This window comes from Mobula hypostoma, chromosome 4 (genome assembly GCF_963921235.1).
Source record: "Mobula hypostoma chromosome 4, sMobHyp1.1, whole genome shotgun sequence".
NCBI lineage: Eukaryota > Metazoa > Chordata > Chondrichthyes > Myliobatiformes > Myliobatidae > Mobula > Mobula hypostoma.
In genome coordinates, this window is record NC_086100.1 from 58,815,952 (window position 1) to 58,843,631 (window position 27,680).

At 41.8% G+C, this 27,680-nt stretch overlaps 1 protein-coding gene across 4 annotated transcripts in view; it reads left to right on the forward strand.

The window, feature by feature from the left end:
* The window catches only part of si (sucrase-isomaltase), a 181,395-nt gene that overhangs the window by 16,785 nt on the left and 136,930 nt on the right, over positions 1–27,680 (forward strand). For all 4 annotated transcript variants that reach the window (XR_010017658.1, XM_063045838.1, XM_063045836.1 and 1 more), the window contains exons 7-11: positions 7,852–8,023; positions 10,290–10,389; positions 23,631–23,743; positions 23,926–24,051; positions 25,079–25,210. Coding sequence is in view for 3 of the 4 variants with exons in the window: in XM_063045838.1 (XP_062901908.1) it covers positions 7,852–8,023; positions 10,290–10,389; positions 23,631–23,743; positions 23,926–24,051; positions 25,079–25,210 (643 nt within the window). In the remaining variant the exon portion in view is untranslated. The remainder of the gene's footprint in view (positions 1–7,851; positions 8,024–10,289; positions 10,390–23,630; positions 23,744–23,925; positions 24,052–25,078; positions 25,211–27,680) is intronic.

The following is a 27,680-nucleotide window of genomic DNA, read 5'->3' on the forward strand; positions in this document are numbered from 1 at the left end:
CTCTTGAATTCCAACCTCAGTCCTTCTGAATGCTCTGCTCTTCACTCCCTCTGCACTAACCCTAACTTCACCATTAAACCCGCAGATAAGGGAGGTGTTGTAGTAGTGTGACGTACTGACCTCTATCTTGCTGAAACCCAGCACCAACTCTCAGACACCTCCTCTTACTTACCCCTCGAACAGGACCCCACTAAGGACCGCCAAGCCATCATCTCCTACATCATCACCAATCTATTGACTCTGGGGATTTCCCATCCACCACCACCAACCTCATAGTTCCCGCACCTTGCACCTGGCACCTCCCATTTCTACCTCCTACCCAAGATCCACAAACCAGCTTGTCCAGGTAGACCTATTGTTTCAGCTTGTTCCTGCCCCACTGAACTCATATCTGCATATCTCAGCTCTGTTTTATACCCCTGGTTCAGTCCCTTCCTCCGACATCCGTGACACTTCACGTGCTCTGGTTCTTTTCAATGATTTCAGGTTCCCTGCCCCTCATCATCTTATTTTTACTATGGATGTCCAGTCCCTATACACCTTCATCCCCCACCAGGAAGTCCTCAAGCTTTCTGTTTCTTCCTGGACACCAGACCGAACCAGTTCCCCTCCACCACCACTCTCTTCTCCCTGATGGAACTTGTCCTCAATCTAAATAATTTCTCCTTTGGCTCCTCTCACTTCCTTCAAACGAAAGGTGCAGCTATGGGCACTCACATGGGTTCCAGCTATGCAGGCCACGTTGGTCGCCTACATGGAACAGTCTATGGTCCAAGCCTACACTGGTGACTGTCCCACATTTTTCCTATGCTACATCGATGACTGCACCCATGCAGAACTCGTTGACTTCATCCACTTTGCCTCCAACTTCCACCCTGCCCTCAAATTTACCTGATTCATTTCAAACACTTCCCTCCCCTTTCTCGATCTGTCTCTCTTTCTTTTTGGAGACAGCTTATCTACTGATGTCTGCTATAAACTCATGGACTCTCACAGCTACCTGGATTATACCTCCTCCCACCCTGTTACTTGTAAAAATAAATCCCCTTCTCTCAATTCCACCATCTCTGCCGCATCTGCCCTCAGGATGAGGCTTTTCAGTCAAGAAAAAAAGGAGATGTCTTCCTTCTTCAAAGAGAGGGGCTTCCCTTCCTCAACTATCAACGTTGCCCTCAACCGCATCTCATCCATTTCACACATGTCTGTTCTCACCCCATCATCCTGCCACTCTACCAGGGATCGGGTTCCTATTGTTCTCATCTACCACCCCACCATCCTCCTCGTCCAGCACATAATTACATAATTCTCTGCAACTTCTGCCATCTCCAACGGGATCACACCACCAAGCACATCTTCCAACCCCCCCCCCACTTTCTTCATCAACGTTGCCTCCAAATTACATCCTGCTCTCAAACTTACCTGCTCTATTTCTGACACCTCCCTCCTCTTTCTTGATCTCTCTTTCTCTATCCCTGGAGGCAGCTTATCCACTGATGTCTATAACAAACCCACTAACTCTCACAGCTACCTGGACTATACCTCTTCCCACCGTGTTACTTGTAAAAATAAATCCCCTTCTCTCAATTCCTCCATCTCTGCCGCATCTGCCCTCTGGATGAGGCTTTTCATTCCAGAATGAAGGAGATGTCCTCCTTCCTCAAAGAAAGGAGTTTCCCTTCCTCCACTATCAACACTGCCCTCAACCGCATCTCTTTCATTTTGTGCACATCTGCGCTCATCCCATCCTCTCTCCACCCCACCAGGGATAGGGCTCTTCTTGTCCTCACCCACCAACCCACCAGCCTCTGCATCCAGCAAATAATTCTCCAGAACTTCTGCCATCTCCAATGGGATCCCACCACCAAGAACATCTTTCCTTCCCCCCCCCCACCACAACTGTCTGCTTTCTGTAGGGATCGCTTCATACACGTCTCCCTTGTCCATTCGTCCCTCCCCGCTGATCTCCTTCCTGGCATATATCCATGCAAGCAGAACAAGTGCTACACCTGCCCCTACATCTCCTCCCTCACTACTATTCAGGGCCCCAAACAGTCCTTCCAATGAGGTGACACTTCACCTGTGAGCCTGTTTGGGTCATTCATTGTACTCGGTGCTCCCAGTGTGACCTCCTGTATATTCGTGAGACCCGACTTACGAACGTTTGTAGATTGGGAGATTGCTTCACCGATCATCTACACTCAGTCTGTCAGAAGAAGCGGTATTTCCCAGTGGCCACCCATTTTTAAGTCCACTTCCCATTCCCATTCTGATATACCTATCCATCACCTCTTCCACTGTCAAGATGAGGCCACACTTAGGTTGGAGGAACAACACCTTATATTCCATCTAGGTAGCCTCCAACCTGATGGCATGAACATGAATTTCTTGAACTTCTGGTAATTTCACCAGTCTCCATCCCCTTTTCCCTTTTTCCCCTTATCTCTTTGCCCACCCATTGCCTCCCGTTGGTGCTCCTCCCCCTTCTTTCTTCCATGGCCTTCTGTTCCCCTCTATCGGACTCCCCCGGCTCCAGCCCTGTATCTCTTTCCCAGCTCTTTACTTCTTCCCTCCCCCTCCTGGTTTCACCTAACAGATTGTGTTTCTCTCTCCCCTGCGCCCCCCCCCCACCAAATTTTAAATCTACTCCTCATCTTTTTTTCTTCAGTCCTGCTGAAGGGTCTCTGCCTGAAACATCGACTGTACTCTTCCATAGACGCTGCCTGGCCTGCTGAGTTCCTCCAGCATTTTCTCTGTGTTGGTTGGATTTCCAGCATCTGCAGATTTTCTCTTGTTCAGAGTTTTTGTGATCACTGTTTCCAAAATGCCCCCCTGATGAATCCTCAATCAGCTGGCCAGAATAGTTTCCCAATACAAGAACTGGTATGTCCTCTCCTCTGATTTCACTGTCTGAATGCTACTTCAAGAAGCTCGCATGGTTGCACTGAATAAATTCAACCCAATCTAAGCCTCTTGCATGAAGGAGGGCCCAATCTACCACGACGTCAAATTTGTTAGTTTTGCATCTTTCCCTAATCTGCCTGTGCGTATACGCCTCTATCTTCAGGCAGCTACCAGGAGACCTATAGTATAACCCCATCAGTCTGCTTGTACCTTCCTTATATTTGAGCTTTACACTGGAGCTGCAGCTTGATGACACTTGGCTCACACAGGAGAATGCAGAAGTGATAGATAGGAGCTACAGGGAGGTAGTCTCTTCTAGGTTGCAGGAGACAGGCAACTGGGTGACTGTCAGGAGAAGAAAGGGAAATGCACAGGCAGTGAAGAGTACCCATGTGGCTATACCCCTCAATAATAGGTATATCACTTTAGATACTGTTGAGGGGGATGACCTACAAGGGGGGGTGGGGAGCCGTAGTGACCGGGTTTCTGACACTGAGTCTGGTGCTGGGGCTGAGAAGTGAAGAGAGGGAAAGAGGATTGCAGTGATGATAGGAGGTTCCAGAGTCAGAAGAAGAGATTCTGTCAGCATGATAGAGACACCCAGAGGGCCAGGGTCAGGGATGTCCTGGATTGGGTCCATGGCATTCTAAAGGGGGAGTGTGAGCAGTTGGAAGACTTGATACATGCTGGCATCAGTGACATAGATAGAAAAGGTGAGGAGGTCCTGAAGAGAGACTTTAGGGATCTAGGTAGAAAGCTGAAAAACAGGATCTCCAGGGCAGAAATCTTTAGATTACTGCCTATACCATACGCCAATGATGCTAAGAATAGGATGATTTGGCAGGTGAATGAATACATGGCTGAGGAACTGGTGCAGTGGCAGAGATTCAGATTTTTCGATCACTGGGATCTCTACCGGGGGAGGTATGACCTGTAAAGTAAAAAAAGGGACACCTGAACCCTAGGGGGACCAATATCCATGCAGGCTGGTTTGCTACAGTTGTTCAGGGGGACTTAATCTAATTTAGCAGGGGGATGAAAATGTGAGCGATAGTGCTGAGATGAGGTAGTTGGTTTACAAACAGGCAGTGTGCAGTGAGACACTAATAAGGAGAGGTTGATGATAGGGCAAAATTGTATGCAACTGGATGAGTTGCAATGTAAAAGTTGAACACAATCAAAAAGGTTGAATACAGGACTGAATATGTTATATTTGAATGTGTGCAGTATACGGAATAAGGGAGATGAATTTGTAGCACCGTTACAGATTGACATATATGACATTGTGGGCATCACTAAATCATGGCTGAAAGAAGATTATAGCTGGGAGCTTAATGTCCAAGGATACAGATTATATCGAAAGTACAGGCAGGTAGGCAGAGATGGTGGTGTGGCTCTGTTGGTAAAAAGTGAAATCATATTATGAAGTGACATCGGGTTGGAAGGTGTTGAACTGTTGTGGGTAAAGCCAAAGAACTGCAAGAGTAAACAGACCTGATGGGAGTTATATAGAGACCCCCCAAAAGTCGTAAGGATGTGGCCTACAAATTAAAACAAGAGGTGCTAAGAAAATGCATGCCAAGAGGGCAAGGTTACAATAATCATGGGGAATTTCAATATACAAGTAGATTGGGAAAATCTGGTTTGTCCTGGATCCCAAGACGGGAAATTTCTAGAATGCCTATGAGATGACTTTTTAGAGCTGCTTGTGGTTGAGCCCACTAGGAGATCAGCTATTCTGCATTGAGTGTTGTGCAATGAACCAAAATTGATTAGAGGGATTAAAGGAACCCTTAGGGTGGGTGATTATAATGTAATAGAATTCTCCCTGAAATTTGAGAGGGAGAAGCTAAAGTAAGCTGTATCAGTATTACAGATATTAAAGGGAATTACGGAGGCATGAGGGAGGAGTTGGGCAGAACTGAATGGAAAAGAACACTGGCTGGGGTGACAGCACTGCAGCAATGGCTGGAATTTCCAGAAGCAATTTGGAAGGTTTTAAAAGCCAACAGAAGGCTACTAAAAAGTCACCAAACAGGAAAAGATGGAATACAAACTAAGCAAGCCAATAATAAGGAGGATAGCAAAAGTTTCTTCAGATATATAAACTGTAAAAGAGAGGCGAGAGTGGATATTGGATCATTGGAAAATGATGCTAGAAAGGTAGTAATGAGGGACAAGGAAATGGTGGACGAACAGAATAAGTATTTTGCATCAGTCTGCACTGTGGAAGACACTAGCAGTATGGTGGAAGTTATATGCGTCACGGGCATGAAGTATGTGAAGTTTTCATTACTAGGGAGAAGTTCTCGGGAAACTGTAAGGTCAGAAGGTAGATAAGTCACCTGGACTAGATGGTGTACAAAAAGAGTTCTGTAAGTGGTGACTGCAGAGATTGTGGAGGCATTAGTAAATGACCTTTCAAGAATCAATTGATTCTGACATTGCTCTAGATGAATGAAAAATTGCAAATATCACTCCACTCTTCAAGAAGGGAGAGAGACCGAAGAAAGGAAATTATAGGCCAGTTAGTCTGACCTCAGTGATTGGGAAGATATTGGAGCCGATTGTTGAGGATGTGGTTTCGGGGTAGTTGAACACTCATGATAAAATAGCCCATAGTCAGCATTGTTTCCTCAAGGAAAAATCTTGCCTGGCAAATATGATGGAATTCTTTAAAGAAACATACAAGCAGTATAGACAAAGGAGAATCGGTTGATGTTGAAGGCCTTTGACAAGATATCACACATGAGACTGCTTAAGAAGTTAAGACCCCATGGTATTACAGGAAAGATACTAGCATGGATTAAGCAGTGGCTGAATGGCAGGAAGCAAAGAGTTGGAGCCTTTTTTGGTTGGCTGTGGGTGATTAGTGATGTTCCACAGGGGCCTATTTTGGGACCGCTTCTTTTTACAATATATGTCAATGACATGGATGACAGTCTTATAGAAGTAGAGAGGCTAAAGAAAGACTTAGTCAGATTAAGAGAAATGGCAAAGAAGTAGCAGATGGAATACTATGTCGGGAAGTGTTTGGTCATGCACTTTGGTAGAAGAAATACAAGGGTAGATTATTTTCTAAATGAAGAGAAAATTCAAACATCTGAAGTGCAAAGGAATGGGAGTCCTTGTGCAGGATTCCTTGAAGGTTAATTTGCAGTCAGTGGTGAGAAACGTTAGCATTCATTTCAAGAGGACTAGAATATGAAAGCAAGGATGGAATGTAGAAGCACTGGTGAGGCCTCACTGGAGTATTGTGAGCAGTACAGGGCTCCTTATCTAATAAAGGATGTGCTGGTATTGGAGAGGGTTCAATGGACATTCATGCAAATGATTCTGGGATTGAAAGACATCATATGAGGAGCATTTGATGGCTCTGGGCCTCTACTCACTGGAATTCAGAAGAATGTGAGTGACCTCATTGAAACCTATTGGATGTTGAAAGGCCTTGATAGAGTGGATGTGGAGAGGATGTTTCTTATGGTGGGGAAGTCCATGACCAGAGGACACAGCCTCCGAATATAAAGTCATCCTTTTAGAATGGAGAGTGGAGGAATTTCTTTAGCCAGAGAATGGTGAATCTGTGGCCACAGATAGCTGTGGAGGCCAACTCATCAGGTATATTTAAGGCAAAAGTTGATGGATTTTTGGTTAATCAGGGCATGAAGTGCTTTGGGGAGAGGGCAGGAGGTTGGGGCTGAGAGAAAAAAATTGGATCAGCCATGATGAAATGGAGCAGACTCAATGGGCCAAATGGCCTAATTCTGTTCCTATGTCTTATGGTCTATGGTCTTATATGGCTTCAGTCAATGAGCCCTTATGAATGCTACTGTGATATTCTCCCTGATTATTAATGCAACTCCTCCAACTTGTTTTACATCCCTTTATCACGTCTGAAACATCAAGCTTTTGGAACTTAGACTGCCAGTCTTATGCTACTGTCAACCAAGCCTCTGTAATGGCCACAGCATTATAGCTGGATTCCCTGACCCAGACTCGGTGACCTGCCGTATCCATATCCTCCTTGCATCAAGTAAACATGCTTTAGCCTATCAGTCCCACTGAGCTCATTACCCTGACCCTGCTTGTCTTTCCCATCAGGCTTATTTGGCCTAATGACTACCTTCCCCTCAATCTCTCCACCTGCTACCTGTTGCTTTGATTCCCACCTCCCCCCACCCCATTGCCATGCTAGTTGAAGCCCTCCCAAATAGCACTTGTGATTCACCCTGCAAGGACATTGGTACCCCTCTGGTACATGTGCACATAGTCCTTCTTGTACAGGTCCCACCTGACCTGGAAGTGAGTCCAATTCAAATGATCCAGGTTCCCGAAGCCCTCCCTCCTCCACCAGCTCCATAGTCTCACATTTAATTGTCTACGTTAATGTTTCTTGCTTTGCCTTGATCTTATGATTTACATTAATTTAGTGCTGCCATTAATTTAAAAGGTACCAATCAGTTTTATCATCAATAGCACAAGTCATAGTAACACAGTGAAGATTTCAGAAACGTCTGTCAAAACTTTATGACCTTTGCACAAATGATCAAGAAGTGTTATTTAACTCCTAATTCTGTTGTATTTATGAAAGGACATATAAGAAAAATAATGTTAAATGAGCATATGCATGTGAATATTGGATTTCTCAATAATCATGTTACGTTCTGAACATTTCAATTATCTTTGAATTCAATTATTTTACCCAGTGTGAGGTATAACATCATGTAAATATATTTACATTACTAATTCAACAGTATTTAGCCTCATCAGTTGGAAACAACCTTTGTTTTTACATTTTTATATGAATCTGATGATTAACTGAAACCACAGGGTGCAAAAGTAAAGTGAATTTTCCACTAACTTAAATAATTTGTTCCACATTGTGCTGTTCAGGTTGCTTCAGGTAACACACCACGTAGAGCAAAGAGTAATGATACTTTTTTTCTATAGGTTCGATACTTCATTCGGGCCCCTACAGTTTGCTGATCAGTATTTACAAATGACTGCTAAACTTCCCAGTCACAACATCTATGGACTAGGGGAACACGTTCATAAACGGTTTCGGCATGACACCAATTGGAAGACCTGGCCCATCTTCGCCAGAGATGCATTTCCTAATGGGGTATGAAAACATGATGCATGTCAGTTCATTTTATGCGAAGTCATCAGGGAGTTCCACCTGTCCTTTAAAAAGAGACTGCTTGATGATTTTTCTTCTGATAGAACAATTTATTAGTTCCACTGCAAAGGATGTTCAAAATTTAGCTGAAGTGATGTAATGTGAAAAATTCTTCTGCACCCTCATTAGTAGAGGTCGCTGGTTATGAGATCAAGCCCCACTTTGCCTAACATAGCTTAATGGTTCAGTGCAGGATTGGAACATTTTGCTTTTTTTTATGGTGCCATCCTTTTGCTTTTGAGGTGCTGAACTGAGGCAAAGCGCATTCTGGCCATAAAAAGATCTCGTGGAATTATTCACAGAAAATCACAGTTTCCTTGAACAGCATTTATCTTTCAACAGCACTGCTAAAGTATATATGCTTATCATTTAATTATTGCCCCTTCAATCTTATTGTAAGCAAATTGGCTGCTACAGTACATAACCCTATGTTATAATAGTGACTAATCTTCAAGAATGATTCATTGGCTGGTAAAAATACTCACGACATCCTGAAATGCCAATTACCACATTATAAATGTCTTGCTTTTCTTCCATTGCAGAATATATGCCACATATTTCAACTTGAAAATGCATTAAAGAGAATAGGTAGTTAGTAATCAAACTTGTTCCTCAGTAAGAAGTGATTAATGGATAAATGAAATATGGATGACTTAGTGTATATAGAAAAACTGTCCAAGGTAAACTTCGTTGTTTAGTTTTGTTCCTTCTTGCAGCCATCATGTTGACAATTGTACTCTGTTTTATTTTCTTATGACTGTGTATCACATTGAGGTATAAAGAAAGAATCAGGAATGTTTCTCCAGTGCTTCCTTAAGAGATTCAATAAGCATGATCTGAAGCAAGAAAAAGAAAAACTTGTGTCTTTACAGGATCTTAGCTGGGAAGTTTTGCATACACTGTGTGGTTGTTTTGGGGGTAGGGGAAGAAATTAGATGCCAAGCAGAAGTTACTGAGAGGGATGATCAATAGCTTAGCTAAAGGCATGGAGGACAAGATTTGGAACTGTAGTACATGATTTTTGTAAAATTGGGAGAGCCGAAGAGATGCTTGTAAACTTCATTTTTACTTTTAATGAGGCATGCACATATGATATAGTGGTGTAATGATGCGTGCCATTCACATATGTTTACCTATAACCCGTAATGAATTATTTAATTAACAAAAAATGCTTAATCAAACAATATATTTATAATAGTACTCAAATATTACTGAAATAATAAATACATAATAAGTGGTGTGCAAGTTACTGAAGGACTTTGTCCTGTCCTTACTTCTTCTGCACAAACCTGGGTACATGAGTAAAAACTTTCCTTATAGTACAAATAGACTGGAAAAGTAGGCAAAATAACAGATTAGACGTGTGAGGAGAAGGGGGTGAGGAAGTGTAGATTGAAGCTATTGTTAGGTGTTCATACGTACAGTAAGTGTTTGCAAAACGTGCAGTTGAACCAACTGTGTGTGTGATGTCTGCACTTTGGAAGAACGCACTCCCTGAAGCCCACTGGAGTCATATTGCACCTCCACCTAGGTAGTACAGGATGGTTTTTAACTTCTAGAAGACTGGCTTTAACTGAGCATAATTCATCACAGTTTTGGTCCTTTCAACAGCATGATTAGCCTTGCTGTTGTCACATAACTTTGCAAGCATTGGAAACAAAGGCGTTGGGTAGATTTCACATTGCCATCCTTAGAAAATATCAAATCTGTTTCATTGGATTTTTAAAAGAGATTTAAGTAGACAATCAGCAGAAAGGATTACCTAACAAATTGGAGAGCATGTAGCCAAGGTCATTGAATGCATAGCTACCGGTGCTGGGAAATTTGTTGTAAGTCTCCCATTATTATGAATGCAATCCAATTTCTAAACACAGCTCAATTCCTAGGAAGAATCTTTTTGTTGGTAGAAATGGTTCCTTATATTGTTCATAAGAAAATAGATTGGAATATTGCTCAACTATAACTGTTTGAATCTCTCACTTGTATTCTGCTTGATACCCATGCTGCTCTTGCAAAGGTTTTGCAGCTCTTTTTATGATAGGAAAGTTGCACTGAGAATATAAATTGTTGTTTAGCTCACTGCTTTAAACACTCTTAAATATAGCTGCCAGAGGGCCTGTGAGTCTGTTGTCAAGATTAAACTGAAATTGATACAATAAATGTGTGATATAAATTCTCTCAAGATTGTAAAACAGCTTTTCTTTAACAGGGGATGCACAATCTCTATGGACACCACACTTTCTTCATGTGTCTGGAAGGGGAGAGTGGCTCAGCCTTTGGTGTATTTTTGCTGAATAGCAATGCTATGGGTAAGCTTTTCACAATAACAATGACAAGATAATAAAATAAACAGTGATCTTTTTTTCTAATTTTCTCTGGGTGGGAGCTCTGTGAACAGTAACTTGAAAGAATGGTGGTTGAGTAAATTTTGCTAGGAAAATTTGAGTGCTATTTTTTTTGCATTGGACAGCATTTTGGGTTTGAAATGGCATCTGAAGGGTGCATGCACATTTGTAGCATGTTATTTTGGTTTAATTATTGAGAAGTAGGAGCATGCAGATAGTATGGGCTTGTGACATCAATCCTTGTGCAATACTTTCAGTGCTAAATTAGGCTTCAACAGTACGGCTAATGTTATGTGTTAATCTCAATCCACTAAACATCTGTTCAATGGCAGAAAGGGCTCCCTCTAATAATATTTAAAAGTATTATCAATTACTTATTGCTTAGAAGTTATTAATCTGCTGTGAGCGTTATCTGTACTGTGTGGTTCTTCCAGTTTTCTTAGGTGTTTGCAAATTCTAGCCATTATAGATTCTGCTTTAACTTTAGAGCTTCTATGATAACCAGTTATCTCCAGCCTTGGAGAGAGAGTGGAGGAGTAGGTGGTTGTCAGCTAAAAGTGACCTGTGCTGATGTTCCTCATTAAGTGATTCTGCCATATCTTTTTTCATGAGGAACATTGCATGCGGCTCCATAATTTATCAGGGAAATCCTTTTGAAGAACCACTTTGCTACAGCTCTTTTGCCACAGCTAGTTTAATGCAATCTATGTAATATTTGTCATTATCCTTCATGAATCTGCTTCCTTCTAGCAAGAACCAGTAGAAATGTGCAACAAATCCCAATTTGTGGTCCACAAGTAAGCAATCTAATGGAGAGCATAGAAATTCTCCATTCAGCATTCAGCTATCTTTCAAGAGAGCAGCAGCTGGTGTGGGCCGGAGTGAGTGGTATAAATTGACCAGCCCCTTGTGATTTGGCAAACATGTATCAGCTTATCCAGAAATGGTCTTTTAGACACTTCTGCACATTGTGTCCCCATCTTTGTTGAAGTACTGATACTACATGCAGGCCATGAAATGGAGCTATAGTGTGGCACAGTAGTGTAGTGATTAGCACATTTTACAGTGCCAGCGATCACCAATCAAAGTCAATTTCAGCTGTTGCCTGTACGGAGTTTGTACCTTCTCCCTGTGACTGTGTGGGTTTCCTCCAGGTGCTCTGGTTTCCTCCCACATTCCAAAGCTATGTAGTTAGGATTACTGGGCTGCGGGCATGCTATGTTGACGGCGGAAGCCTGCTGACGCTTGCGGGCCTCCCCCAGCACAATTCTATCTGATGTCACTGTGTTTTGATGTACACATGATGAGTAAAATTAATCTTTCAGTCTTTAGATTTTTAAGGATTGAGGCCTGAGGCTGAGAGCATGAGGCCTGGTGCACAAAGTTTCATGGTCCCAGAGCACATCCTCCACTGTCAATAAAGCTCATGAATGAACAAGAATGCTTAATCAAATAATATGTTTATATTATTACTGAAATATTAAATGCACAGCACTCCTCCCTACTTAGCTATAAACTCTAACACATAGAATGCATCTCAACTTGAATAGATATTCTTACAAAGTACACTATATAATACAACTACGATATAGACATCCACAGCAGAGTAAATTTTAAATAGTCCCATTCAGGCCTAAAGATTTAATCCCTGTGGAGGTTTTGTTTCCTTCTTGTTTGTGGGATAACATCTTTCCTATCAAGAGAGGTCACTTTGCTTGTCAGGTGAGAGTTGTGGCTGTGAAAACAATCTCAGGTTGTAGGTGGCTATAGCAGTTGTCTCTGAGACTACAAGAAATGGGTTCTGACAGCTCTATGGACCTTCCTTTTTTTTCATCTTTTCCCTCTGGATCTACTTCAATCCTTGCTTCTCTCCTGGTCCTGGCTTCTTTCTCTCTTTTTATCTCGCTGTCTCAGTTGCACTCCCTTTCCTTATTGTTGGTTCGCTCTTGAACTCTACCTCACTTATGGTGCCAAACCTGCTCATGCTCTTCTTTCCACTTTCATTCTTTTACACATTCCATCTCTTTTTCTTTCTCTCTATCCTTTCTCTCCTTTTTCAATTTTTTTTTCTTTTTCTCACCTTCCTTTTTCTTCTAATTTCTTAAGAGTATCTCTGAATTTGCTAATTTCTCAAGAAATTCAGTCTTGTGTATCTTCCATTTCTATAGCACTTATGTCAACCTCCTCTTTCTTGTCCTTTTTCTTTCTTCTAAGATGTAAATCTTGATCTTGGGAAGGTGCATTTAGTTCACTGGAGTATTCTCATATTAATCCATCTGTAGCTCCCTTTACAATCTGACCTCTTCTGTTGGTTTCCTCAATCCACAACATCATCTGATGAATCCTCTGTTTTCATATCTACATTGACTCCTTTCTTTTTGGCTTTCCATTCATTCAGTTGGGCTTTGGCCTTTGCATCTACTTTTATAAGCAGCTTTCTGTTCCCACTTGAAGTTCATGCAATAATCTTAATGCACGCAATGTAGATTCTGGTTCTTGATACTCACAAAAACCGGATGCTTGCAACTTATCTGAAGCTCCTTGAACTCCAGCTTAAAATGAACCCATAGTTTGCAAGGAACTGCCTGATTAACATATCAGAGGGTTTATCAGAAGCTTTCTCAGAGATGTTGCGTGCAAAAACTGTTGTAGTCAGACCACTGCTTTTGGCACTTTCACAATTCCTCTGAGCAGCATGCTCATCCTTTGTTCAATATGCCTTCCAAAAAGTGGCACAGAGGTTGGCACCAACACCTGTTTGCCTTCTGTTGGGCCATGGCTTATGGTGTACTGAATGGAGAATGTTGTGGCATCATCGAGAACATTTCCTTATTCATTTTCAATTGAAAATATATTTGGAATATTAATCAAATATTACTGAAATATTAAATAAATAACACCATGGAACATAGAATAGTACAGCACAGTACAGGCCCTTCGGCCCACAATGTTGTGCTGACCCTCAAACCCTGCCTCCCATATAAGCCCCCACCATAAATTCCTCCATATACCTGTCTAGTAGTCTCTTAAACTTCACTAGTGTATCTGCCTCCACCACTGACTCAGGCAGTGCATTCCACGCACCAACCACTCTCTGAGTAAAAAACATTTCTCTAATATCCCCCTTGTTCCCACCCCTTACCCTTAAAGCCATGTCCTCTTGTATTGAGCAGTGGTGCCCTGGGGAAGAGGCGCTGGCTATCCACTCTATCTATTCCTCTTATTATCTTGTACACCTCTATCATGTCTCCTTTCATCCTCCTTCTCTCCAAAGAGTAAAGCCCTAGCTCTCTTAATCTCTGATCATAATGCATACTGTCTAAACCAGGCAGCATCCTGCTAAATCTCCTCTGTACCCTTTCCAATGCTTCCACATCCTTCCTATAGTGAGGCGACCAGAACTGGACACAGTATTCCAAGTGTGGCCTAACCAGAGTTTTATAGAGCTGCATCATTACATCACGACTCTTAAACTCTATCCCTCAACTTATGAAAGCGATGAAAGAGTATAGGCCTCTCTAATTCATATGTTTTGGTCCGGCCCGCGGCTTGATTAATTTTGGAAAGAAGTATTTTCAAACTTACTCAGAGCTTTTTAAAGTAAACTTTAAACCCAACCCTCTGACTGCCTTGTTTGGCATTGTTGGAGGAAATGATTTTACTCTTAAGCCGAATGATTTGCATATTTTGGCTTTTATTTCTCTTTTAGCCAAAAATTACTTATTTATTAATATTATTTTATTTTGTTTTCTCCTATGTTATGTATTGCATTGAACTGCTGCTACTAAGTTAACAAATTTTGCGTCACATGCCGGTGATCATAAACTTAATTCGAATTCTGAAATGTTATCCCACTGATACTCCAACCACTGTTATATTCCCAGAGGATAGCTTCAATTATGACTGCTTCTCTATTTGTACTGTCTGGCTCAAAATACTGTCCTGGATGTGCCAAATGTCAATGTGAACTATGCAGCAATATACGTGGGGTGTGGGGTATAATGTGAATGTTTTTTTCAGGAGATACCAAGGAAGATCTTAGAATGTTACATACTTGATGCAGTGTATAAAGATATTTGCAAGGCCCCTGATAAGCTGAATGAGAAACTTAAGTTTTAGTATTGACAAAAATGGGCAAAGGTTTACTTAAATTTTTGTCTCTAAAAATAATTTTACCAGGGCTGTTTGGTGCTCAGAGTATATATTATTGGACATGATCATTGTCACTATACTTTTTAAAAAGTTTGCAGAAAATTGTTAAAGACAAGTTAGACACCATGTTAAACAACTTGTATGGAGAAGAGAGCAGGTCACAAGTCAGTGTGCTTTCACAAAAAATGGAAGATAATCGACATTGATTCCTGAGCGGTGTTTTGTTCAAACTAATCCCTGCCTGCTGATCAGCCTGATTGACAGTTTTAACTCAAATTAGCCAGAGAATGGTTTGGAGGAGGACTCCCCAGATTCAGATTCATTTATTTACCATATGTACATTGAGAGATAGAGTGAAATATATCATTTGCATCAAGGACCAACACAACCCAAGGATGCTCTGGAGCAGCATGCAAGTGTCACCACAAATTCTGATTCCAACGAACATAGCAGAATCATCATGTTCAGAAAGACAACAACAACACAACAAAACAAAACAACAGTACTTCTTCAGTTTTCCATAGATGAATCCTGCCCAAATTTTGCAAATAAATATCCTGGCTCAGACCGGCATCTCGGTGTATTTATCACTGATCACTTCGTAAGTACACTGTTGCCCTTTATTTCAGTTTAGTTTTGACTAAGGAGAAAAGGGTTAATAGTGTGGTTGCCAAATAAATACTAAATCATGTAGTATTGTTCCATTCCATGAAATGACCCAAGTTTGGAAATAATTGCTGGTTTCAGAGCCATGTACCTTTTGCTTTTCAGATTGCAATCCATGTGTATCCACTTGTAAGCCAAGATAAACCATTTCATGTTGCACAAGACCGCACTTATTTCTCTTTAAAGTCTCATTATGCTTGTGTAATTGCTGAGTATCTCTCCTAGGATTTCAAGATTTTTTTCCTCAGTGCATGTAGTAATCAGAGCATCATCCTGATTACACAAGCAGTGATTTATTCCTTATTAAAGCTTGTCAAGAGTGGCTTGGAAAAGTTCAGAGGACGATTTAACACCATATGGGAGAATGCTGCAGGAATAAATTCCCTTTTGCTTGTTGATGGTTAAAAATTGTTGGCTGTCTTAAATGATGTTTAGTTGTGCATACATATGAGACAATGTAATAGCATTACTGCAGCTAGCTCAGCAGACGTATCTTGTGTTGTTGGTGATGGGCTTTGTTACTTATTAACTGCTTCATTGATCTTGTGGAATTATTAACACACACAAAATGCTGGGGGAACTCGGCAGGCCAGGCAGCATTCATGGAAAAGAGTCCTGACAAAGGGTCTCGGCCTGAAACGTCGACTGTACCTCTTCCTAGAGATGCTGCCTGGCCTGCTGCGTTCACCAGCAACTTTGATTGTGCTGCTTGAAAAGAGTAAAGAGTTGACGTTTTGGGCTGAGGCACTTCATCTATTCTCTTTTGGAACTGCCACAATCATCATTAACCCATCACTGTGAGCAGACCTCCCTCCTTCTGAAGTTTATTTGATTCCTGTTTGATCTCTGCTTTCAATGCTTAGGGATTAGATTGCAGCATTCAATCATCAGCTTTTTCACCTGGTTTAACTGCAGGCGCAGTTTATGGCCGAAGTTGCATCACTGGAATCATTAAATAGGTTGTATACTTTATGTAGTAGGCTATTGAGACATGATTTTACCATCTGTTAATGGGATACAGTTTTTGAATTCAGTTTTGGTTGTTGTATCAGCCTTTCTCTATCGGGATAGGTGTATTATATTATTTTGCTGATGTAGTTGATAGAGCCTTACACGATTTGTTGCATTTCACTAAACATTCCATTTGTTCTGTTTGGAAATTTTACCCCTGGATACATCTTCAACTAGTGTGGAAATACCCTGCGCAATTCTGTAAATAAATATCCTGATTCATCACAGAGCAGTCTGCGGCAGTGTTTATCTTCAGCTTGCTATATTTGTTGTGATAATACACTTTGCCTCAGAATCCTAATTACCATGCTTTCCATTTTTTTCTCCTTTCTTGTCAACTATAATGCAAAGAGTTTAACATGATCATCTGACCTCGCCTTCACTTTGGGTTGTGTCTTGTAAACTGATACAAAATGACCCTCTATAGCAGATGGCTCTTTTGAATTTGCATCACTGTTCTGGGTGACTGCCAATGCAACGACTTAATCTGAATATTTTTTCTCTCTTAGGCTCCAAGTAGATTTGGTACTTTGCACTGTAGTATCATAATTATGTACAGCACAATCTGTTTGGAATGAATGAAATTTTCTTATATTTAATATCACCACTTCTGTCAAAGTTGTTGTTTGACAAGCCTTTTCAAAGTTACTTCTGATTCACTGAGTGACTTTAATTGAATCCTTCTATCTGTCAATACACACACTATCTCTCAGAGATCTGTTAAGAAACTCAGAACTGCAATGTAATGAAAAGCTCTTCAGTGCTAGCATGTAATCACCGATTGACTTGACATACCTTTGCTTTGGTGTTCTGACCTGAGGCCAGTAATAAATTATCCATCTACTAATAGCACTACTTTGCAATAAGGAGGGCAGGGTTTATTTGACCACCATAAGTTTAACGGTATGCCTGATAAGTAGCGAGAAGGCTTTCTGCATGATGTTCCAGGCAGTTTCTTATGTTGTATGAGAATCACCAAGATAAAAGTTGGTGATTTCCAAGAGGTAGTTGCATTGCAGGTGGGAAAGCAAAGAAAATGTAGAATATTTGGATATTGGGTGAATGTTGCTTTGTCACTTGGATAAAGGATGAGGGAGCATAATTTCATTTAAATTGAAAGTTACTTTCCCTTTCAGCATCTATTTTATGCATAATGTGCATTGGAGCTCTCCTTAGCCTTTCTATCTGCATATACAGCAATAAATGGCACTCTTTTAGAGCAAAGGACTTAATAAGCTGGATGCATAATTTATACCGCTTTGTAGACACGTGAGAATTTAATAATGGAAAGTGAAGCAAAAGAATAACTCCTGGAAGAACTCAACATATTGGGCACTATCTGAGGGGGAGGACACAAAAAAAAATCATTCGGTGTGAAGTGATACACTTTGGAACTTTGAACATGAAGGCAGAGTACAAGGTTAATGGAGAAATGGAGTAATGTTGAGCATAATAACCCTTGTTATACCACACTTTGAATATTGTGTTCATTTCTGACCGAAATCATTATAGGAAGGATGTGTAAGCTTTAGTTAGGATGTAGAAGAGATATACCAGGATGCTTCCTGAAATAAAAATCATGTTTTATGAGGAAAGATTAATTGACTAGGGCTTTTCTCTTTGGAGTAAAGGAGGATGAGAGGGAACTTGATAGTGGTGGTGTATAAGCTTATGAGAGGCAGAGACAGAGTGGACAGCCGGCACCTTTTTCCCAGGGCAGCAATAACCGGTGTCGGAGGATGTCTGGACATCTGTTTAAGGTGAGTGGAGGAAGGTTTAGGGGAGAGGTCAGAGGTAGGTTTTGTTTTGTTTTACATAAAATGTTGGGTGCCTGGAACATTGCCAGGCGTAGTTGTAGTAGTTGATGCAATGGGAACATATAAACAACCTATTAGAAAGGCACAGGGACGTAAGACGAATGTCGGGCTGTATAGGAGAGAGGGTTTCGACTGATCATAGGTTAGTTTTATGTAGGTAGCACTACGTTGTGGTCTGAAGGCCTGTACTATGCTGTACTGTTCTATGTGCTATGGTCTAATTCTTTTTCCACCCTAGATACTGCTCGACCTGCTAAGTTTCTCCAGCAGTTTTTATGTTCTCTTTCTTTTACTCCTAGTACCTGCTGCTCAGATAGGGAGATAGAGATACACATCAGGGTTTGATGGTCAATTTCTTAAGCTCTCCTGTATTTTTTATGCCTGCCTGTATAAATTGTAGATAGTCCAGGACAATTACATTGGAATGTAGGCACTCCTTGTTGACATAGAAAACATTTCTGCCTGGAAGTTGCAGTGTATGCAAATGTGCATTGTATAATGTTGGAGATAGTTCAGGTAGGTAGACAGCTGCAAATCCTGGTGTAGCTGTTTCAAGACATCTGGGATTGGGAAACTAGTAATATTTGAATGGTGAGTGAGTAATGAAAAGAGGAGTCTGTTTTGGTGATGGGGGATAGGTAGTTTTGGGCGTTGGGTGAGCCCAATAGTGTTTGAGTAGTGGGGAGTGTAGAGGAGATGGTACCAGTATGGGGAGACCAGCATTGATTTGGTGATGGGGGATCATGGGTTGCAAATGGGCAGGAGAGTAGGGCACGATGGAAGGCCTAGTGCAGTGCTGGGCTGGGTTTTCTTCTTACCTGACAACATAGGAGGAGACCTTTCAGCCAGATGTTCAGGTCAATGTTGGCTCTCGGAAATCCTATTCCATAACTTATTTCCCTGCAAAATGCTCTCTTCTGTATGCCCATTAACACTTTATGATTCTTCTACTAGCTATCTACTTGATAGGATTTATATACAGTAGCCAACTAGCCCATCGATCAGCATTTCATTGGGATGTGGGAGGAAAGCTGAGTACAAGGTTAAGGAGAACATACAAACTCAACAAGGGTTATCAGGCAGCAATGCCCAGCAATGGACGTTCCTACAACATTGGTCCAAGTTCCCCTTCAGTGTACCAAATGGAGCATTTACAGGGACTGACATCATTCTGCATGTGCCCATTTTGGAAATTATATTGGAGTGCAGGAGAGATTTGAGGCAAGAAGGATTTCTGGAGTGAAGGGAAACAATCCAGAAATTGCTTTTACTGATTTTTACTCGAACAATAGAGAATTAATTTGCTCACATGAAAATAACAACAATATGTAGTTTTAATTTCCCAGGTGCCCATTTTTGCACAAGTTATTTCATCTTGTCCATTATCTTCTGTAATTAAATGTAAATGTTTTAGTAAATTCAGTTTATTTATTACAGACTTTTACTTTGACGTGTAACAGTCATAGTCATACTTTATTAATAGTCCCGGGGGAAATTGGTTTTCATTACAGTTGCTCCATAAGTAATAACTAGTAATAGAACCATAAATAGTTAAATAGTAATATGTAAATTATGCCAGTAAATTATGAAGTAAGTCCAGGACCAGCCTATTGGCTCAGGGTGTCTGACCCTCCAAGGGAGGAGTTGTAAAGTTTGATGGCCACAGGCAGGAATGACTTCCTATGACGCTCTGTGCTGCATCTCAGTGGGATGAGTCTCTGGCTGAATGTACTCCTATGCCCACCCAGTACATTGTGTAGTGGATGGGAGACATTGACCAAGATGGCATGCAACTTAGACAGCATCCTCTTTTCAGACACCACCGTCAGAGAGTCCAGTTCCATCCCCACAACATCACTTACGAATGAGTTTGTTGATTCTGTTGGTGTCTGCCACCCTCAGCCTGCTGCCCCAGCACACCACAGCAAACATGATAGCACTGGCCACCACAGACTCATAGAACATCCTCAGCATCGTCCGGCAGATGTTAAAGGATCTCAGTCTCCTCAGGAAATAGAGACGGCTCTGGCCCTTCTTGTAGACAGCCTCAGTGTTCTTTGACCAGTCCAGTTTATTGTCAATTCATATCCCCAGGTATTTGTAATCCTCCACCATGTCCACACTGACCCCATGGATGGAAACAGGGGTCAGCGGTACCTTAGCTCTCCTCAGGTCTACCACCAGCTCCTTAGTCTTTTTCACATTAAGCTGCAGATAATTCTGCTCACACCATGTGACAAAGTTTCCTACCGTAGCCCTGTACTCAGCCTCATCTCCCTTGCTGATGCATCCAACTATGGCAGAGTCATCCAAAAACTTCTGAAAATGACAAGACTGTGCAGTAGTTGAAGTCCGAGGTGTAAATGGTGAAGAGAAAGGGAGACAAGACAGTCCCCTGTGCTGATCACTCTGTCGGATACACAGTGTTGCAAGCACACGTACTGTGGTCTGCCAGTCAGGTAATCAAGAATCCATGATACTAGGGAAGCATCCACCTGCATCACTGTCAGTTTCTCCCCCAGCAGAGCAGGATGGATGGTGTTGAACGCACTGGAGAAGTCAAAAAACATGACCCTCACAGTGCTCACTGGCTTGTCCAGGTAGGCGTAGACACGGTTCAGCAGGAAGACGATGGCATCCTCAACTCCTAGTTGGGGCTGATAGGCGAACTGGAGGGGATCTAAGTGTGGCCTGACCATAGGCCGGAGCAGCTCCAGAACAAGTATCTCCAGGGTCTTCATGATTTGGGAGGTCAATGCCACCGGCCTGTAGTCATTGAGGCTGCTGGGGCGCGACGTCTTCGGCACAGGGACAAGGCAGGACGTCTTCCACAGTACAGGAACCCTCCGGAGCCTCATGTTGAATACATGGCGAGGTACTCCACATAGCTGAGGGGCACAGGCTTTGAGCACCCTGGTACTGAAAGCATCCGGTCCTGCAGCCTTGCTTGGGTTGAGATGTTTCAGCTGTCTTCTCACCTGTAGAGCTGTGAAGCCCACCGTGGTGGTTTTGTGTGGGGAAGGGGTGTAGTTATGAGAGCAGGGTGGGGGACTGTGAGGAGGGGTAGGAGGGGAGAGTGGAATATGTGTTGGTTGGGGGCCGACAACAGATGGCTCATATGTGGGATGGGCAGGGGCCACACTGTCAAATCTGTTAAAGAACAGGTTAAGTTCATTGGCCCTGTCCACACTGCCTTCCGCTCCTCTGTTGCTAGTTTGCCGGAACCCAGTGATGGTCCTCATGCCCCTCCAGACCTCTGTCATGTTGTTCTGCTGGAGTTTCCACTCAAGCTTCCTCCTGTACCTGTCTTTAGCCTTCCTGATCCTGGCTTTCAGGTCACTCCGTATTGCCCTCAGCTCCTCCGTTTCCATCTCTAAACACCCTCTTTTTAGCATTCAGGATGTCCTTAATGTCCTTGTCACCCATGGCTTGTTATTTGAAAAACAAAGGACAGTTCTTGTCGGAACATTGCAGTCCACACAGAAGTTGATGTAATCAGTGATGCACTTTGTGAGCCCATCAATATCCTCTCCATGTGGCTCACAGAGTGCCTGCCAGTCTGTCACCTCAAAACAACCCTGGAGCGCCTCATAAGCCTCCTCCGACCATTTTCTCACTGTCCTCGAGGTTGCAGTTTTACTCTTCACCAGAGGCATGTAGCAGGGTTTTAGATGCACCAGGTTGTGATCTGACCTTTCCAGTGGGGGGAGGGGAGAGGAGCTGTATGCATCCTTAACGTTAGCGTACATCAAATCCAGAGTCCTCTCCCCTCTGGTTGTACAGCTCACATACTGCGTGAAGTTGGGCAGTGTTCTAGCCATGGTAACTTGGTTGAAGTCACCCGAGATGGTAATGAGGGCACTCAGGTGCTGGGTTTGTAGTCTGGCTATGACGGTGTAAATGATGTTACACGCCAACGTCGGGTTGGCAGAGGGAGGGATGTACACAACAACCACAATTGCATGCGAGATTTCCCTTGGCAAATAATACGGCCGGAGTCCAACAGCAAAAAGTTCAATATCCGGGCTACAGACACGTTCCTTGATCGTAATATGCTCAGGATTGCACCATCTGTTATTTACCAGAACCGCCAGCCCCCCTCCTTTACGCTTACCGCTCTCAGTGCAATTCCGGTCATCTCGAATGGTCTGGAAGCCCTCTATGGAAACGCTTTGATTGGGTTTGTCCTCGTGCAGCCACGTCTCAGTGAAGCACATGACACTGCTCTCCCGAAATGTTCTCTGACTCCTGACAAGTGCAGTCAGTTCGTCCATTTTATTCCCCAGCAATCTCACATTTCCTATGATAAGAGAGGGGAGACACGGCTTATAACTTCTCTTCTCCAAAAGCCTCTGTTGTCTCGACCCGGTGCTCTTTCCTCACCTTTTTGATCCCCCTCTGCATCCTCTGTGTGTTTTCCTCCAGATTTCAGCTGGTATGTCCGCTGCTCTGTTCACTAAACCGGCGGGTGGGAGCGTAATCAATTGGTCCCTGGAATACACAATGCGGCCATCCTGCTGCCACGCTAACGAGACGTGTCTGAATGTAACTAATTCCAGCGCTAAAAAAACAAGTATAACTCTCTCCACCGGCATGTTAGAGGGGGTGCAGCTTCAACATGTTACCGTGAGAAAAAAAATACAACAAATAACTAAGTTAAAAAGTTTAAAAGTAGGAAACTGCAGAGCAACTGTAACCGGCTGCATGCACGACCGGCGGATGCGCACAGAACATATATTGTACCACTACCAGAATCTAAGGAGGACTTGCAGGCAATAGATCACTTTTCTCTAAAATTTGTATCTTATTAACAATCCTCTAAATGTCTCAAATTCGTACCATAAATAATGCAGTGATTTTTTTTTTGCAAACTCTGTGGAAATCACTTCACAGGCAAAATTTTAAAATGGGCTTAGCTCCAGCCTTTACTTTCTTCTGCACAGCTTATAATGAAGAATGTCATTGGCATTATCATTCACATATTCAAAGTGGCCTACTTTTAAATCAGGCCAATCATTGTTCTAAGCACCAGCACTCAGGCCTAATGTCGATGAAACATGATTGAATAAATTGTATTTGAGTCATCAAGGCAGCAATTCACATAACGTGTTTGGATAAAATACATGTGCAATCAATAACAGTTGATATCATGTAGTTTTAAACAAACTAATAACTGCATCATGATAGCACACAGAGGAATTTTGCAGGGACACATTAATCTTGGTGCTATTAGAAGACTAAATGCTAATGCTTTTCAGACATTAAATATGTTATCTTTTGCATTTGGAGAACTCTCTGCTGCAGTGATCCAACTCAAATCCTTGAGTGCAGTATTAGTTTTCCAAATGATTCTAATTTAGTTTTTCTAAAAATCATCTATTATAATGTGTATTAATGGGATAAATGCAATTGTAGTTTATTATTGAAAAGACCACCAAATAAAAACAGTTCTTAAATTGAGCATGACATTTTGTTTTGATCATCTCTGACATGTTATCGTCAGCCATGTTGGCTACAATTGAATTAAAGGTGCTGACTCTGTTTTTTTCTTTTTGACAGAGGTTGAGCTTCAGCCAAGTCCAGCAGTAACATACAGGACAATTGGTGGCGTTTTGGACTTTTATATCTTCTTGGGTTCTTCACCCGAAAGTGTTGTTCGTGAATACTTAATGGTAGATACATAGTCATCACTTGGAACTCTTTGGAATTGGATAAAACTTACAGAATGCTAACATTTCACAGTTTTGTAAACCATTCTTGTTATTTTAGTGGAATGTCTGCTTTTTTGTTTGCTTGAGATGTCATTATAATGAATGTAATTCTTCCTTTTCGGTGTCGGGCTAAAATAATGTAGCTGGTTGGCAAACCCATGATGCCTGCCTACTGGTCTTTGGGATTCCAACTTAGTCGCTGGGGTTACAAGAGCCTTGATGATGTTAAAGCTACAGTGGAAAGGAACAGAAACATAAATCTCCCATATGTGAGTAGAACACACTTCTTATAATAAACGGTTGTACAATGAAAATAGTTTAACACCCATGTTCCTTGAAAAGGTTATCACTCAAACAGTAATATAACAGATTTATAGTAATTGAGGTATAATTTTCTTGCAATGATTGATTTTAAAACATAGAAAAATAGGAGCAGGTGTAGTTTATGTGATTATGTGAGCCTATTCTACCATTCAAGATGAGCATGTTTGACTTCCTATTTTATGCCATACCCCTGCACTCTCTACATCACCCATGATGCCTTTTGTGTGTAGAAATGAACCATTTTCCCTCTTAAATGTATTTACAATACTTGACTTCCACTGTCTTTGATGGTTTAAAAAGAATCCACATGCTCACAACTTCGGTGAAGAAATGTCTCCTCTCGTCCATCCTAAGTTTCTTGCCCTATATACCAAGACTGTGACTGCTGGTTCCAGATTCCCTATCTAAGGGGAACATCCTGCATCCAGTCTGTGTAACTATCAGTATTTTGTATGTTTCGGTGAGATTTCCTTTCATTCTTTGGAAATGTAGTGAATATAGCCATAGTGAACCGAATCTTGAATAAAATATTCACACGAGAGTCTACAGGCGCTGTATGGAGAAAACAACAATCTACTGGAAGAACTCAAGGAGCATTTGTGGGAGAAAAGGAAGTGTTGAAGTTTTGGGTTGAAACCCTGCATTAAGCTGGAGACTGGAGAGGCAAGGCAGCCAGAATAAAGTGGAGGAGGGGAGTGGTGAGAAAGGATTAATGAACAGAGCATGGGTTTACGATGACAGGCAGATAGTGCCAGGTAGAGAAGGTTAGTGGGATGGACTGAGAGCTTTCAAGGAAAGCTTATTCATGACAGTGCAACTAAGGAGGATGACAATCATAAATAGTAATAATTTTGATCCAATATCAGGAAAACTGAATATATTTAAACAAATATAACTAGAATTACTGTTATTAAAAGAGTGTAGGTATTGTTGAAAATCAACTCACAACAGTCTATAAATCAAATTCTTTAGGATATCCAGATCACTGATATTGACTACATGGAAAACAAAAAGGATTTTACTTATGACAAAGTAAAATTTCAGCACCTGCCTCAATTTGCAGATGACTTACATAACCATGGGCAAAGGTACATCATCATTTTGGTAAGTTTCAGGATCTTTCTGCCCTCTTTGTCATTTTGTTTTCAATTTGCAATGAATTGAAATGCATAGTTTATAAAAGTAAGGACTTTGCAACTGAATGTAGAAAAAGAATTAAAAGTATGAATGTTATTTTGCTTAAGAGCTCCCTTGTCTTCACCTTTCATGGTACCAACCTTCACATCTTCCCTTATGATGTATGCCAGCTGCAAAATTGTCCTCTCCCTACCCCTTTCAGCTTTCCACAGCGACCATTCTCTACATGACTCCCTGGTTCTGTCATCTCTCTGCACTTACTCCTCCCTGGCACTTCCTTGTGCAGCCAGAAATGGTGCAACATTTGTTCATACACCACCCTCAATACCATCCTGCCCGTCCAGCTCCAGCAAAGATTCACGTGCACCTCCGTCAAGTTTGTTCTCACATTTTGTGCTCTCAATGTAGCTTTCTCTATATCAGTAAAAGGTGTGGACTAGGTGAGTATATTGCGAAGATCTGCATTCTGTCTTTAATTGACATCTTGAACTCTTGGTTGCATGTCATTTCAACTCCCCTCCTAATTCACATACCAATTAGTCTTGTCCTGAACAACTTCTTGGCTATAATGAGGGGAAATGCAAGCAACACCCTTTAATCCACCTGGATAGATGACCACCCAACAGTATAAACAGTTTCAGGTAATCCACAGCTCTTGTGCTCTTTTTCTCTCCGCTTTTGATCCATCCAGGACCTTTCATATACTTTTTCCAAACCCTTTCCTTCCAGTCCAGTTTTATTCCTCTCCCCATCTGGTTCTATCTACTCAGCATTCCACATCTCACCTAGCTTTATCTATCACCTACCAGATCCTGCCTTACCCCTCACTCTCAACTTTTTATATTGGATATATTTCTCTCTACTTCCTCAGTTACGATGCAGTGTCTCAATCCAAAATGTTCACTACTTCTCACTGCAAAGATGCTGCCTCTGTTGCTGGGTTCCTTCAGCAGTTTGTATTTTCAAATAATGCTAAGTTGATGATTTGATTTCTACTGCACGTACGGGTCATAATACATGTTATTTTTATTTTCTAGTGAGTTTTAAAATATTTAAATTCTGTAATTGAAGATTTTTTCCTAACTTCAAAGCTTCTGCATAAACCTGTTGCTTCTGCCATTGGTACATTAGTCGATATGCCCCTTAGAATGCAATGTGAAATTGGCCAAATGATTTCTTAGAGAAGGAAACACTGATAGATGAGACAAGAGGATAATTGGGAGGTGAGCCCTCAGCATGAATCCACCCACATCCATCCATATGTTTTATTGTTTTACAACATTGAATCACAGTGGATTTAATTTGGCTTTTTTTGACACTGATCAACAGAAAAAGACTCTTTCATGTCAAAGTGAAAACAGATCTCTACAAAGTCAAAACTTCTGGGGGGGGGGGCGGTGAATACTTTTTATAGGTACTGTATAAGCATGAATAGCAGGATGTGCCTCTATTACTTCAGCTTCAATGCCTGTGAGAAGGTGATAGTCATAGTCATACTTTATTGATCCCGGGGGAAATTGGTTTTCGTTACAGTTGCACCATAAATAATTAAATAGTAATAAAACCATAAATAGTTAAATAGTAATATGTAAATTATGCCAGGAAATAAGTCCAGGACTAGCCTATTGGCTCAGGGTGTCTGACCCTCCAAGGGAGGAGTTGTAAAGTTTGATGGCCACAGGCAAGAATGACTTCCTATGACGCTCTGTGTTGCATCTCGGTGGAATGAGTCTCTGGCTGAATGTACTCCTGTGCCCACCCAGTACATTATGTAGTGGATGGGAGACATTGTCCAAGATGGCATGCAACCTGGACAGCATACTCTTTTCAGACACCACTGTCGGAGAGTCCAGTTCCATCCCCACAACATCACTGGCCTTACGAATGAGTTTGTTGATCCTGTTGGTGCCTGCTGCCCCAGCACACAACAGCAAACATGATCGCACTGGCCACCACAAACTCGTAGAACATCCTCAGCATCATCCGGCAGATGTTAAAGGACCTCAGTGAGCCATCTTCATGAGCTACAGCAGTCCATGTAGTGAATGATCTTCCACAGTGCTGTGGGGCAGGATGATGACTGAATAGTAATATATTGAATCCAAGTATTTAATTGGGGAGTGGGATTTATAATGCAATTATGCAAGAACTGGGGAGCATTAATTGGAACAGATGTACTCAGGGGAATGCACAACAGAAATGTGGAAATTGTTTCGGGAGTACTTGCTGGGGATTCTGGATAGGTCTGTCCCATTGTGGCTGGAAAGGATGGGAGGGGGAAGGAACCATGGTTGACAAGAGATGTGGAGCATCTGGTCAAGAGAAAGAAATAAGCCTACTTAAGGTTTAGGAAGCGAGGATCAGACAGGGCTCCAGATAGTTACAAGGTAGCCATGAAGGAGCTTAAGACTTGGAAGATCTTGAGGGGGGCATGTAA